Source organism: Setaria viridis, chromosome 9, assembly GCF_005286985.2.
Source record: "Setaria viridis chromosome 9, Setaria_viridis_v4.0, whole genome shotgun sequence".
NCBI lineage: Eukaryota > Viridiplantae > Streptophyta > Magnoliopsida > Poales > Poaceae > Setaria > Setaria viridis.
This window is the reverse complement of record NC_048271.2, coordinates 55,759,935-55,773,441: the sequence shown is the minus strand read 5'-3', so window position 1 is coordinate 55,773,441 and position 13,507 is coordinate 55,759,935. Positions and strand designations below refer to the sequence as shown.

General features: G+C 39.8%; 1 protein-coding gene across 1 annotated transcript; it reads left to right on the top strand.

Annotated features, from left to right (window-relative positions):
• The first annotated feature begins 957 nt into the window (after window positions 1–957).
• LOC117840656 (AP-2 complex subunit alpha-2) lies at window positions 958–11,918 on the top strand. The gene is made up of 26 exons (XM_034721173.2): window positions 958–1,387; window positions 2,738–2,869; window positions 2,977–3,102; window positions 3,642–3,704; window positions 3,787–3,884; window positions 3,962–4,169; window positions 4,681–4,752; window positions 4,833–4,925; window positions 5,101–5,202; window positions 5,326–5,423; window positions 5,880–5,961; window positions 6,071–6,159; window positions 7,525–7,630; window positions 7,712–7,777; window positions 8,063–8,169; window positions 8,253–8,357; window positions 8,448–8,568; window positions 8,802–9,296; window positions 9,398–9,478; window positions 9,599–9,763; window positions 9,847–9,933; window positions 10,040–10,165; window positions 10,276–10,356; window positions 10,433–10,504; window positions 11,165–11,244; window positions 11,328–11,918. Exons 1-26 carry the CDS (start codon window positions 1,256–1,258, stop codon window positions 11,470–11,472), a joined length of 3,132 nt encoding a protein of 1,043 aa, XP_034577064.1. The 5' UTR covers window positions 958–1,255; the 3' UTR covers window positions 11,473–11,918.
• The last annotated feature ends 1,589 nt before the right edge of the window (window positions 11,919–13,507 follow it).

The following is a 13,507-nucleotide window of genomic DNA, read 5'->3' as shown; positions in this document are numbered from 1 at the left end:
TTAGCTTTTGATTTTTTTTATGTAATTACTTGACCTAGGTCCAATTCAAGTTTGAATATAAAAATCATTAAAAATTGAGGTTCACTTTAAAGAAAGTAAAATACAATCCAATTCGCTTAAGGATGATTAAATATTTTGATACACGATTTAAATTAGAAGAATTGCAAGAAGAATTCGATTTCATGATTCACAACAATGCATGAAAGCACGTTTTGGAATTATGAAGTTTTGAACATTATCATACCACAAATATTAGAGAATCTTACCTAAATTGCAATTCATCATTTTATTGAATCTAGGACACATTTCCCCCCTGCAATGCTAACGCTTATGCAATAATGTAGCTAATAATATGGTAACTACTCATTCAAATGTGGTTTATAAGAACTTTGACAATCCATTTCCTTATCACATACACCCTCCGTATTAAAATATTTGTCGTTGTTGACTTTTCCTTACGACGTTTGACCATTCGTCTTATTCAAAAATTTGTTGCAAATATACGAGAAGATAAGTCATGCTTCACAAGTAAAACAAATGATACGTACATAATTTTTTGAATAAGATGAATGGTCAAATGTCATGACCAAAAGTCAACAATGACAAATATTTTGATACTGAGCTATTAATTTTTTCGATGAAACTTATTAAAAATTTGGAAAAAGGGATTGCTCACATTTTATGATCCACTACCAATTAATCAATTAAAGTAGCCTCTCGAGTCTCGAAAAAATAAGGGAACAAATAATTGCAATAGCGCTAGTACTTAAAACGAGCATATTTACACCAGGTAAAAATTATTATTTTTTACAGTTTGCAACTTTGCATGTAAACCCTCCGAGCCAAGGAGTCTGGTGTTGGACGGGAAGATCAAAGTCAACCCCAAAACTCCCTGAATTCTCCTAGCCTGTGTTTAAACTTGAGGCCGACCAGCCACGCCAAAATTTTCCGCTTCCTTGGCGGACGCAATAAACCTTCCAGAAACCAGCGAAAAAGCGCCCCCAATCCAGCACACGCACACACCACCGCCGGGGCAGACAGGCAGGCAGATCAGCCGCACCTCCCCGCCGCCCACCTACGACGACCGCCGCGGCCGAATCAAAACCCCTTCCTCCTCCTCCCCGCGCGGAGGCGCCGATCCATTCCGCCGCCCCGCAGGGTTTTGCTCCCCCGATCCGGGCGCCAGATCTCGCGCGGCGGCACGCGGATCTGGGGTTTCTAGAAGCGGCGGTGGGGGCGGCCAGGGGAGGAGGAGATGGCGCTCTCGGGGATGCGGGGGCTCTCGGTCTTCATCAGCGACATACGCAACTGCCACAACAAGGAGCAGGAGCGCCTCCGCGTCGACAAGGAGCTAGGCAACATCCGCACGCGGTTCAAAAATGAGAAGGTCACGCTTGTTCCCCTCCCTTTCCGTAGAGGATTTGGTTCGATGTTTGTTGCTAGCTGCGAACGCATTTGCGTAATTGATGGGTGGGGCGCTCGGGATTTTGCTCGAATTGCCCAGCTGGACAGAATTGAGGAGCTGGGTGGTGCTGAACTGGTGCTTGGTAGTGACTTCGGGACTGGAAGCTCCGCAGTGTCATTTCGAGCCGTCCTAGTTTCAAACTGTTTGATATCTCATAGGATTGTACTTCGTTGAACTATATCTTTTGGTCTGAAGAGGCTGCGTGGGCAATGCTGTCTATTGCCTCTTAATAAGTCTATAATTGCAATAGTCTGTCAGGAGACTGATCATTTCGAATGATTTAGAGGTCGGTTTCAATCATTTCAGCCTTTGCTTCAGTTCGGTTTCAATAGAAACAGTTTCCAACGGTACAATAATCAACTCATACCGCAACTGGTAGTTTGGGATTCTCTTGGAAGTTAGGGTAGTGAATTTTAGTGTTTGCCAGTGCGCCTTTGAGCTACCTCTCCCTCTCCAGGGTCATGCAACTAGCTAATCTTCTGCTTATGCTGGGATGAATATTTCTCTCCCTCAATTAATAGATAATTCTCATTCACATTGCTAAGGTCTCCTGTCTACTCCTTTGACCATCAATTGTTTTAGTTAGACGTTATTAAGAACCTGTTTGTAAAACATCACATTAGCAGCATTTCTGTGTATAACTGTGGTCAAAATTTGACAAGTTATACTGTCTATATCCTGAAGAGAGATATGTGTTGTAACAATGTGATTACGGAGTATGATATTAAAAGTCCAATAGCAATTCTCTAGGACATGATGTAGCAGCATGTGTTTCTGAACAAGACTCGATGATAGACATATGAAATGAGACTGCTGATAGACTTGCTATGTATAGCTGCGCTCATGTGCATGGATCTGCATTAGGGAGTTCTGTACTAAAATAAAATAGCACCGCACTATGCTAAGCAACCTGAATCATGTGGGGATATCAATCCCATCAGCGCATGCAAACTGCTCCATATGGAAAGATAGAAAAATCCAATAACTTGTTTTCCTCAATGGCTCAAATGTTATATGGCATAGTAGGCAGTTCCTGTTAAGCTAGTGTAGTATGCCAAAGATAACATCTCCATTCAACATAAAACTTCAATCACCAAGGGCTTTGCTTCCCTGGAAGTTAACATGCTGTTGTAGCCCTCCCCTTAATTTTTTGAAAACTGTATAGCGGGGGGGGGGGGGGGGGGGGGGGGGCACTGTGAAAAGATATATTATTGACACAACTACACAAGTTTGCAACTGTGCTATAAATCACTGTGATTTCTTATCTTGCAGGGCTTATCACCATATGAGAAGAAAAAGTATGTATGGAAAATGCTTTACATTTATATGCTAGGTTATGATGTTGATTTTGGGCATATGGAAACTGTTTCTTTGATATCAGCACCAAAATACCCCGAGAAGCAGGTAAAACATGCAGTTTTGTTATCCTTAGTTATAGCGTTCTTTCTCAAATGTATACTTAAATTTGCTGTAGTTGTTTCTTAATTGCTATCCTTTGACACATGCTGCAGGTTGGGTATATCGTGACATCTTGCTTACTTAATGAGAACAATGATTTCCTAAGGATGGTAATAAATACAGTGCGGAATGACATAATTGGACGAAATGAGACTTTCCAGTGCTTAGCATTGACAATGGTATGCCATCCTGTCTTGTCCTACTCTAATTTTTCCGCGGGCCTGGTCCTAGCTTCCTTTTCGACCTATCAAACATTCCCTATGTTTTTAAAAGTACTATGTTTAGGACAAGCTAATTAGTTTAAATGTCATATATTTAAAAAGTGGAAGGAGTGAATTTTATTTAGAAATAGCACACACCTCAAGTTGTTCGGTACATCAAATTGGTGCGCCTTCCATTAGGGAAAATAAGTAACCCAAGCGTGAAAGAACCCTAAAATTGTAGAACATGCTGTTAAGGCCTTTTTACATTATTTACTGGTTTCATTTCTGTAATTTGGATGCCTTTAATTTATTACCTTTTTGTTATCATTTGATGGCTTCTGTTTCTATGGCTTCAGCTTCATAATTATTTTATGAAATAGCACGTTACACACCTGCTAGCTACCTTATTTGACATTTGTATGCTGGACTTGATAGTTTAATTCTTATCTGATTGTCCCACACAATTAGCACCCTTTTGTGTCCGTTTTATATCTTTTACTGAAATATTTTTTCAGGTGGGTAACATTGGTGGGAAAGAATTTTCTGAGTCACTAGCCCCAGATGTCCAGAAACTTCTTGTAAGTGAATGTTCTATTGCTTATGTTACCATTTTGTTGTTTTGTGAATTATTGTATTAATGAAACATCCTATGGTTGCCAGATATCAAGTAGCTGCCGTCCTGTTGTCAGAAAGAAGGCTGCTCTATGCCTTTTACGGCTTTATAGGAAGAATCCTGATGTTGTGAATATTGATGGCTGGTAGTAATATTATATAATATAGAAGTGTTACATTATACTCTACTTAATGAAAAAGCTAATTGAATTGTGTATTTCAGGGCTGATCGAATGGCACAACTTCTAGATGAGCGTGACCTAGGTGTGCTAACATCTGTCATGAGCCTTTTTGTTTCACTAGTATCCAACAATGCTGAAGCATATTGGAATTGTCTTCCAAAATGTGTAAGAATATTGGAGAGGTTAGCAAGAAATCAAGATATTCCACAAGAATACACTTACTATGGAATCCCATCCCCTTGGCTTCAGGTACTTGCCTTTTGATGCCATCATCCATTCATCCAGTTTGATTTATCAGTAAAGTTAGGCCAAATCTGTTTTAATTACTGGACATTAGACTGTTACCTGCTATCATGCTTGACCAATAACAACAGCTGAATCTGTGAGCGGACTGGAGATATGTGAAAAGCAACACAAGTAATGAGTCATGCATATAGTTTAATGGTTGCTACAAGTTTGTACATCTGAAGCTAATTAAGCAAGTTGTGATGTAGTGCTAGGTTTTAGAAGTTTACAAGTCTGTAATACATCTTACATATTCTGTGCTGAATAAGAAGTAAGCAGCTGTAAGGATTTACTACTGAAACTAAATAGCTGGAGCTGCTATTGTTAGGACACCTATTTCTTTTTTTTTGGTCCTCCCATTTAAAGCTGAAGGCTAGTTTTAGGCTGTGCACAGTCATGGCAGAAGCGTAGAACTTTTGAAATTATAGAGATATTTTCTTTACCTTCAACTAAGCATAAAACTTTATTTTCACAGGTTAAGACAATGAGGGCTCTTCAGTACTTCCCTACCATTGAAGATCCCAATGCAAGACGAGCTTTGTTTGAGGTACAACCTTTTCTTTTAACTGCTGTACTCCACCTGTACAAAAATTTGTGAATTATAGTGATATTCTTGCAATTCTTTAGGTTTTACAGCGCATTTTGATGGGCACTGATGTTGTTAAAAACGTTAACAAGAATAATGCCTCACATGCTGTTCTCTTTGAAGCTCTTGCTCTGGTGAGTTTATACTGACTTTATGAACGACTGATTATATTTATTTCTAGCAATTTGGTCTTGAATTTCCTTTTCCGCTGAAGCTAATGCTTCACTTTACTGAGTTAAAATTGATAGCCTAGTGTCTTGCTTGTTTTTTTTAATAAATTATGTTTGCATGTATTATACTTCCTTACAGGTCATGCATCTGGATGCTGAAAAGGAGATGATGTCACAGTGCGTGGCTCTTCTTGGGAAGTTTATTGCAGTCCGGGAACCAAATATTCGGTATCTTGGTCTGGTAATTGCGTTTCTTTTTAACATTTACTTGATTTATGCCTTTTACTGGCATTCTTGCATCCAGATGAAGCTGTGGAAGTGGAAAATTTACCATATTCTAACAGTAATTCATCCATCATTGCAGGAAAACATGACGAGGATGCTGTTAGTAACAGATGTGCAGGATATCATCAAAAGGCACCAGGCTCAGATCATTACATCTTTGAAGGATCCAGATATCAGGTTTGAGTCTCTTCCAGACTATTATTTTCTATACTTCTCAAAGAATTGGATGGAATAATATGAGCATCCTGACTTTTCCCTCCAGGTTATGTCTGAATAATCTAGGGTGGCTTCTAAATAGACTCCACACTTTCAGTTCCAAATACAACAATACCTTTTAGTCCCAGTTAAGTTGAGCTAGGATGTAGATGAAAGTGCACAAGAGTCATATATACATTTATAGTTCTGAATTAATCACATAAATATATTTTATTATTTTTAATTGCAATTGTGGGGACCAATCATTCATTTTTTAGGTGTAGTAAAGTACTCCGTCAATTATCTTGTAAACACTAAGAATAAACAGTGTTAAATCTTTTCACTTGTGAGCCTTTCCGTGGATTCTGTTTCTTATCCAATAAACTATGTATATTCACCTTTGTTGCAACTTCATATTTGTATTATACTTTATTGCAGCATTAGACGGAGGGCTCTTGATTTACTATATGGTATGTGTGATGTTACAAATGCGAAGGAAATTGTTGAGGAGTTGTTGCAGGTAACTAATCTTGTCAGAGTGATCCTGCAGGGGGGAACTTATCCTCGCTGTTCTGTTGTTGATTCTTTCGTGTGGTTTCTTAGATTGAATGTTTTCTTCTCCTTCACAGTATCTTAACACAGCCGAATTTGCAATGCGTGAAGAGCTGTCTCTGAAGGCAGCTATTCTTGCAGAGAAGTTTGCTCCAGATCTTTCATGGTAATGTTTTGATGACAGAATCAGCCCAGTTTTCCAGTTAGTATGTTGCAAATTGGCATTTATGCCCGATATGTGTGGCAGTTGAAATCACAATGTTACATGTTAGAAGTTAGTACATTTCTGCACCATGCATGCCTCAGTTATCTGATAACCTTAATAAGGAGTGACTATTCAGGAACCAGCACTTGTTTGATGTCTTTTAATGCTCGCAGACTTTCTAAATGTACTGAACTAGGATACAATCTGTAAATTTTGGAAAGAAAAAAAGTCAATTAACTGAATCTCATCATATGAGTAAGAGTTTTGGAGTACAGCTACACATAATTATGTTAGTCTAAATTTATAAAGATGCGTACACAACACAATGAATGCAAAAGTAGATATAAAGACAATTTGTGCCTTGAGTCGTCTGAAACATATTCTCAATCTCTATTTTGGAACTGTAGTGGATAAACATGTTTTATTTTACTATCCTTTGTTTGCAAATATAAACCATTTTAGCTTTAGGCACAATAATTAAGGCGCAACATGAAAGGACTTTGGTGTCCTTATTTATTTCCGCATTTTTCCTTCTTTTGCCTTATGTTCAAGAAGCAAAGAGACCAGGAAAGAGGCATTTATTTATTAGAACATGAGCACCGTTCAATCATGGAAAATTAGGGAGAAATGTTTAAAATTCGAAATTTGTAGCTGTAGAATGACTAAAGCTTAGGGAATACTCCCTTTGTCCAAAATAAATGCACTTTTAGCTTTGTCCTAAGTCAAACCATCCGAGCTTTGACCAAATTTGTACAAAAATGTATCAATGTTTATGATACCAAATAAGTATAATTAGATTCAACATAAAATGTATTTTGATAGTATACATATTTGGTGTCATAGATGTTTGATATTCTTCTCTATAAATCTGGTCAAACTTGAGCTTTGGGACAGAGGGAATGAGTAAACTTATTCTGGGACGGAATGAGTGCCTCAGAAGGGTTGTACTTACATTTGCAATTGGGGTAGATTATTTCCTGACAGTGCCATACCAAACTTGCTAATTTTTTTGGGGGTTTGTACTCCAAATTTATTGAAATTAGAAGGTTTTATTGTTGTTGCTGTTGTACTGTAGATTGTACCATACCGAATTTGATGTTTTTGTGTCTGTTTGCGTTCTAGAGGTATTTGCTAGCCAAGAGTAGAAGTATCGTTTGCCATCAAGTTCAGCTTTTTACTGTGCCCATAGTTGTGCACTGGATTTTAACATTTCATGTAGGATAGGGTACAGTTGTACCAAATTGTGTCATTAGTTTGATGTGCATTTTCAGTTGTGCAATTTCATCTCCTTGAAGTTTTTGCTATATCTAAATTGTGTTTGTGCAGGTATGTTGATGTTATTCTTCAGCTTATAGATAAAGCAGGAGATTTTGTAAGTGATGATATATGGTATCGAGTGGTGCAATTTGTCACTAACAACGAAGATCTGCAGGTTTGCTTGTATATCTAGTTGCACTAAATCCTCTCCTTTTTGTTTGTTGGAGTCATGGTTCGATTTTTGCAATTTTATCAGCCATATGCTGCAGCAAAGGCGAGAGAATATCTTGATAAGCCTGCTATGCATGAGACTATGGTCAAGGTATTTCTTTCATCAGCTCAAATTGTTGTATTATGAAGACTTTACAGAGCTACTAGATGTTGTTTTTCATTGGAATCTGGTATACGCTCCTTAGTACCATATGCTTACCTTTATTTTGAATAAATATTTTGATTACATGAAATTGCCTTGATTAAACTGGAACATTTGTTCTGTCTTTACTTGTTTACAAAAATGGAATGAAATCTGTCCGGCTTCTTGTACTTCCTATTTGTACCTACAATTTTCTTTATTGCACTACATTATACTTCTTTCACACCAATACAGGTGAGTGCTTACCTTCTTGGAGAGTATGGCCATCTTTTGGCCCGGAGACCTGGTTGTAGCCCTAAGGAACTGTTTGCTATTATAAATGATAAACTTCCGACAGTATCGTAAGTTGTGGAAGCACCTACTTGAATAATTTTTTTGTCATTTTCTGTCCTGTTGTAATATATGTACTATTGATTTTCTTCAGGACAAGTACTGTTGCCATTCTTCTCTCAACCTATGCCAAGATATTGATGCACACTCAACCTCCTGATGTTGGATTGCAGCAACAAATCCTCACAATATTTAAAAAGTAATAAATGATTCCAGTTACAGCTTTAATGATGTGCTATCACATTATGTGTTGTTAAACTTTTGTTCTCTTGCTTACATTATGTTCTAGGTATGAGAGCTATATTGATGTTGAAATACAACAGAGAGCAGTTGAATATTTTGAACTAAGCAGAAAAGGCTCTGCTTTGGCAGATGTGTTGGCCGAAATGCCAAAATTCCCGGAACGTGAGGTAACTTACATGGCCAACTATTCTTGCAGTTAGTTAGGGCCTGTAACCTAACACTTTTTTGTTCTATTATTATTGAAATTACGCGCAGCTCTCCTGCGTGTTCCAGAAAAAAAAACTTGCACTGCTAACTAGCACCTCTGTAGTCGTATTTTATGCGATACACTTGTATTTTGGTCAATTTATTCCATTGAGAAGGCTTTTTAAATAACTATGGGCTTACTTGTCATATGTAGTCTGCTTTGCTGAAGAAGGCTGAAGATGCTGAAGTTGACACAGCAGAGCAGAGTGCTATAAAGCTACGAAGTCAGCAACAAACTTCCAGTGCTCTTGTTGTAGCTGATCAACCCTCTGCAAATGGATCAACGCCAGCAGCTAATCATCTAACTCTTGTGAAGATGCCAAGCCAAACTGTTACTGATAGTCAGGAGAGCAGTGCAACTTATGAAGAAGCTCCCAACCCTCCCGTCGAAGCTCCCAAAGAAAATGGTCCTGTTGAAGTTAGCGAAGCCACAAACATTACTGAGACCAACCATGAGACTAAAGTTGAACCTCCTTCGACATCCCGTTCAACTTCTCCCGCAGACCTCCTAGCAGATCTTTTGGGTCCTCTTGCGATTGAGGGCCCTCCTGCTGTAGAGCAATATCCTGCCCAAGGATTGGACGCCAATCAAAGTCCAGTAGGTGACTTGGCACTAGCTACCCTTGAGGATCAGTCCAACTCAGTTCAGGTACTAGTTTATTCCTATTTCCTTCATCTGGCTGTATGCTAATTGAGTGCTGTCTCTTCTCTTCTATTTGACGCTCGTGAACTGAATTTAACTTTATACAGCCGATTGTCAATGTTGAGGAGAAGTTTCATATGTTGTGCACAAAAGATAGTGGAGTGCTGTATGAGGATCCTCACATTCAGGTTTTCATAAATCAACTGTGTTCCATTACTTCCATTTCTGTAATTTTTTATCCTCATGCTGTGTATCTACCTTGCCTACCTTCAACACAATTTTTTCCCTACTGGATGTTTTATTTCTAGATTGGTTTGAAAGCGGAATGGCGTGCCCACCATGGTCGTCTTGTTCTGTTCCTAGGGAACAAAAATACTTCACCTCTTATGTCAGTGCGAGCTCTGATTTTACCTCCTAGTCATTTAAAAATGGAGCTCTCGTCAGTTCCAGATACTATCCCTCCAAGAGCGCAGGTATTATTTGATGCGGTATAATGCTTTTGCACCTTTAATGTTTTCTTCCATGTCTAACTTCAATTCTTTTCTGCTTTCTGTAGGTGCAAGTTCCTCTTGAGGTCGCAAATCTCCGTGCAAGTAGAGATGTTGCTGTTCTTGATTTCTCATATACGTTTGGAACTGCACTGGTGATTCTTCTATGCAACTATATTTTTTTCCTGAGTGTCCCAAAGTTCACATGCTTCCATTTTTGACTCACAAGGTAACAATGCTTTTCTTGTTTTACTTATGCAGGTGGATGCCAAACTTCGACTCCCTGTTGTCTTGAATAAATTTTTGCAACCTATAACTCTTAGCCCTGAAGAATTTTTCCCCCAGTGGAAGGCACTAACTGTTCATTTGCTGAAGGTTCAAGAAGTGGTAAGGCCTCAATTGTATTGTGGAGGATAAGCCGAGTTAAAAAAGCTGTCTTCTGCATGATCTGGAAAATGGAAGATTCTCATTACAATTATTGTTATGTGAACAAACAGGTAAAAGGTGTGAAACCGCTGCCTCTTCCTGAGATAGCTAATCTTTTCATGAGCCTTCACTTGGCGGTTGCTCCTGGACTTGTACGTATTGTGATATTTGTCTCCCTGATTTGAGCCTTTTTGTTTTTCAAAATATTGAAGTTCTTGTTCTTTTCAGGATAACAACCCGAACAATCTGGTTGCGTGCACTACATTCTTTTCTGAAGCAACACGTGCGATGCTTTGTCTGGTAAGAATGATGGTTGGGTGCCCTTTATATTCTTGGTTTTTGTATCATGGCAATTTTCATTCTGTAAAGAAATGAATCCTGTGATAAATTTTTGCCATATTTATATAATGCAACTAGTTTGTTGCCTAATATTCTTTTTGAGCTATTATGGTATTGATCAATTTTACTAATTGAACTCCAACTGAACTCCAATGCATCCTGCACTCAATATTGGTTATATCAGGTCATATGACATGGTACCATCGAGACAACATTGAGTCGAGCTGACTCATATGGGTCTTAGACCCACTTGTAACTGGCAAGCACAATGTGGTTAGATTTGAAATCAACTCTGTTCGGCATACACGCTGGTTCAGACCAAGAGTTTTCTTTAGGGTTCATTTCCTGGGTAGGGTAAATGTGCTTTCCTTTGTATGTTAGCAGAGCACAGTGGAATAATGGATACAGTAACTGCACATTAGCCGAACACCATCCTTTTGGAAGTGCTGCACCTGAGCCTAATGTCGGATTTATCAGAGCCTAAGTTTTTGCTAAGTCTATCTTTTGTACATGCAATGTTTCATGCATGCATTTTTGTACATAAACTCTTTTTATCCCTTGAGGGAGACTGTTCTTTGGACATGTCATTACATTTTGCCGCTTATGTTTTACTCTTTTCAGATAAGAGTTGAAACAGATCCACAAGACAGGACGCAACTCCGGCTAACAGTTGCATCGGGCGACCAATATTTGACATTCGAGTATAAGCTTGCTCCATGATTTCATAAATAATTGCTTCTTGCTAATGGGAATAGAAAAGTTGATTCAAAGATTTATTAAACAGGTTGAAGGAATTCATCAAGGAGCATTTGATCGATATCCCAAGGACTCAGGCAGCCCCACCTCCAGCCCCGGTACAGCCACAATTGCCTGCTGCCGCACCTGCCACATACAATGACCCCGGTGCCATGCTTGCTGGATTGCTATGAGAATGAGAATTAAAAACAAAAACAATAGCGTTTTGATGTACATGACAGTTGTTTAATACGAGGATCTAACATCTCCACAAGCATCTTGCTGCCAAGACAACGGGTGGAACAAAGAAAGGGCTGGCGGAGTAGACTTGAGCTGGATTCTTCACCGGGAAAGCGCTAGATTCTTTTGGGCCTGTTGCGAGGCCCCTCCATGGAGCAGTTGCCATATTGTGTAATCTTAATTTGTTGTTTGTCATTACCATCCCATCCCCTTTTGGCCCATTTGTATAACTTGTATTGCCCAGGTCTGGTGGTGAATATCGGTAGTTTTGTGTGTTTATATAAGGTGCTAGGTTTTCCACCAAGCCGATTGTAAAGTTGCCTTTATGCGCATTGCATTACAATTTGTACCAATAAAGGTTGGAATAGGGAAAGGAAATTAATAGGTTTTGTTTTGTTCATGGTGTGTGTGTCGTGTGGCTGCATAGCTACAATCCTTTGGACTATCTGAATGATCGGTTACTACAGTGGGTTTCCATAGTTGTGTTGAGCTTCTGTTGGTACAGTCTTCATCAGATTGAAATTTTGAGCGGCCTCTCTGCATCATCCAATCACCCTACTGTTCCAGGCCCAGTCCCCAGTGCCATCTCTCTTCTAAGCCGGCATCGAGAACCAAGTGGAGGTGTTAAAGCCGGGGGGCCGCTTCTGTGCTTGTATGTGCAGTCTGTAGATCTGTGCGCTTGCTTTTTTGCTGTTCCTGTATGCTCACGTGCAGCTTGTAGGTGTCATAATTCGCGATTGTCACATGCATGTTTTTTATTGTATTATAATTCAGTGATTCGTATCGACGGGAGATGTCGCTGGTTTGGATATCCTGTGATTTTTTTTTGTTTTTTGATAATGGATATCCTGTGATTGAAGACATGCTGGTGGACAACTTGCCAAGTGGAGGGAACGCGAACACCCTCTGCGCCGCATCGACGCGTAGCCAGCTCGGCTGCCTCAGCTCCACGTCTTGGTGTATACACGTGTAGCACGTGTATGCGTATCTGCTGGTGGATAATTGGGTTTGGTCAACGGCAGGCCGTGTCGACTAATATACTCCCCATCCTAAATTACAATTTCCTATCCTAATTTACAATTCGTTATGATTTTTCTACATACGTAACTTTTAACCTGCACCTAGACATATATATCTAGAAAACTCAAAATAAATAGTAATTTGGTACGAAGGAGTACCTATTTGCATTGTTCGTCATCGCCGAGTCGGAGCTTCTCTTCCGTGGCCGGTGGCCGAGCTGACGCGTGACGCCAGAGCGGGTGGTTGCAGGCAGACCAGAGGCAGGGGTCTCTGCGATGAAGAAGCACAGGTCCATAGTGTCCCGGACGTCCTACGGGCTACAGGCTCCTGCCCGACAATAGCGGCAACTGCCCAACAATTAGCCATGCCAGTTTGGCGTGTCAGAATGTGTGCCAATCATGCTGCCGCAGATCGGCCCTGTAGCCAGGAGCCCGGGACGGTGTCATGTCGGAAATCAGTCTTCTGCAAAGATACCGTTGCTGGGAGACCTTTTCTGGAAAGTACCGAACTCGCAGGAACCATTGCAGACCGCTGCATGGCAACCTCCCTCCCTTAACGGCTTTCTTTTTTTCCTTTTCCAGTTTCTGTCGTTCCAAAATAACAGCTCAACAGACTACTCATTTTCGATTCATCGTCGCTCATTCCAACATATCATTCATTTTTCACTCTCCAAATCCCAACATGTCATATGTAAGGCATATCTGTCAACCTCTATTTTTTTTCCCACGCATCTTATCTTCTTCCTTCCTCCCCACCGCCGTTCCTAATAGCTTGGGGAGTTGGATGGCAAGGCTGTTGAAGATGCTCTAAGATCACTAAAGAAAGATGGACGGCCACCTAATAGCCTCTCTAGCTAGTCTCTAGAGAGATGGATCGAACCTTGCCAAGGTTGGCACACACACAAGGCACGATTGCACTCGTTTCCGTTCTTTTTTCTTTAATACATCCTCTATTTTAAATTATAGATTG

Coding starts and splice junctions, on each gene's coding strand:
- LOC117840656 (XM_034721173.2), top strand. CDS start 1,256: ATGGCGCTCTCGGGGATGCGGGGGCTCTCGGTCTTCATCAGCGACATA. Junction 7,778..8,062: donor TGCATGAGACTATGGTCAAG/GTATTTCTTTCA, acceptor ACACCAATACAG/GTGAGTGCTTACCTTCTTGG. Junction 10,166..10,275: donor TGCTGAAGGTTCAAGAAGTG/GTAAGGCCTCAA, acceptor GTGAACAAACAG/GTAAAAGGTGTGAAACCGCT.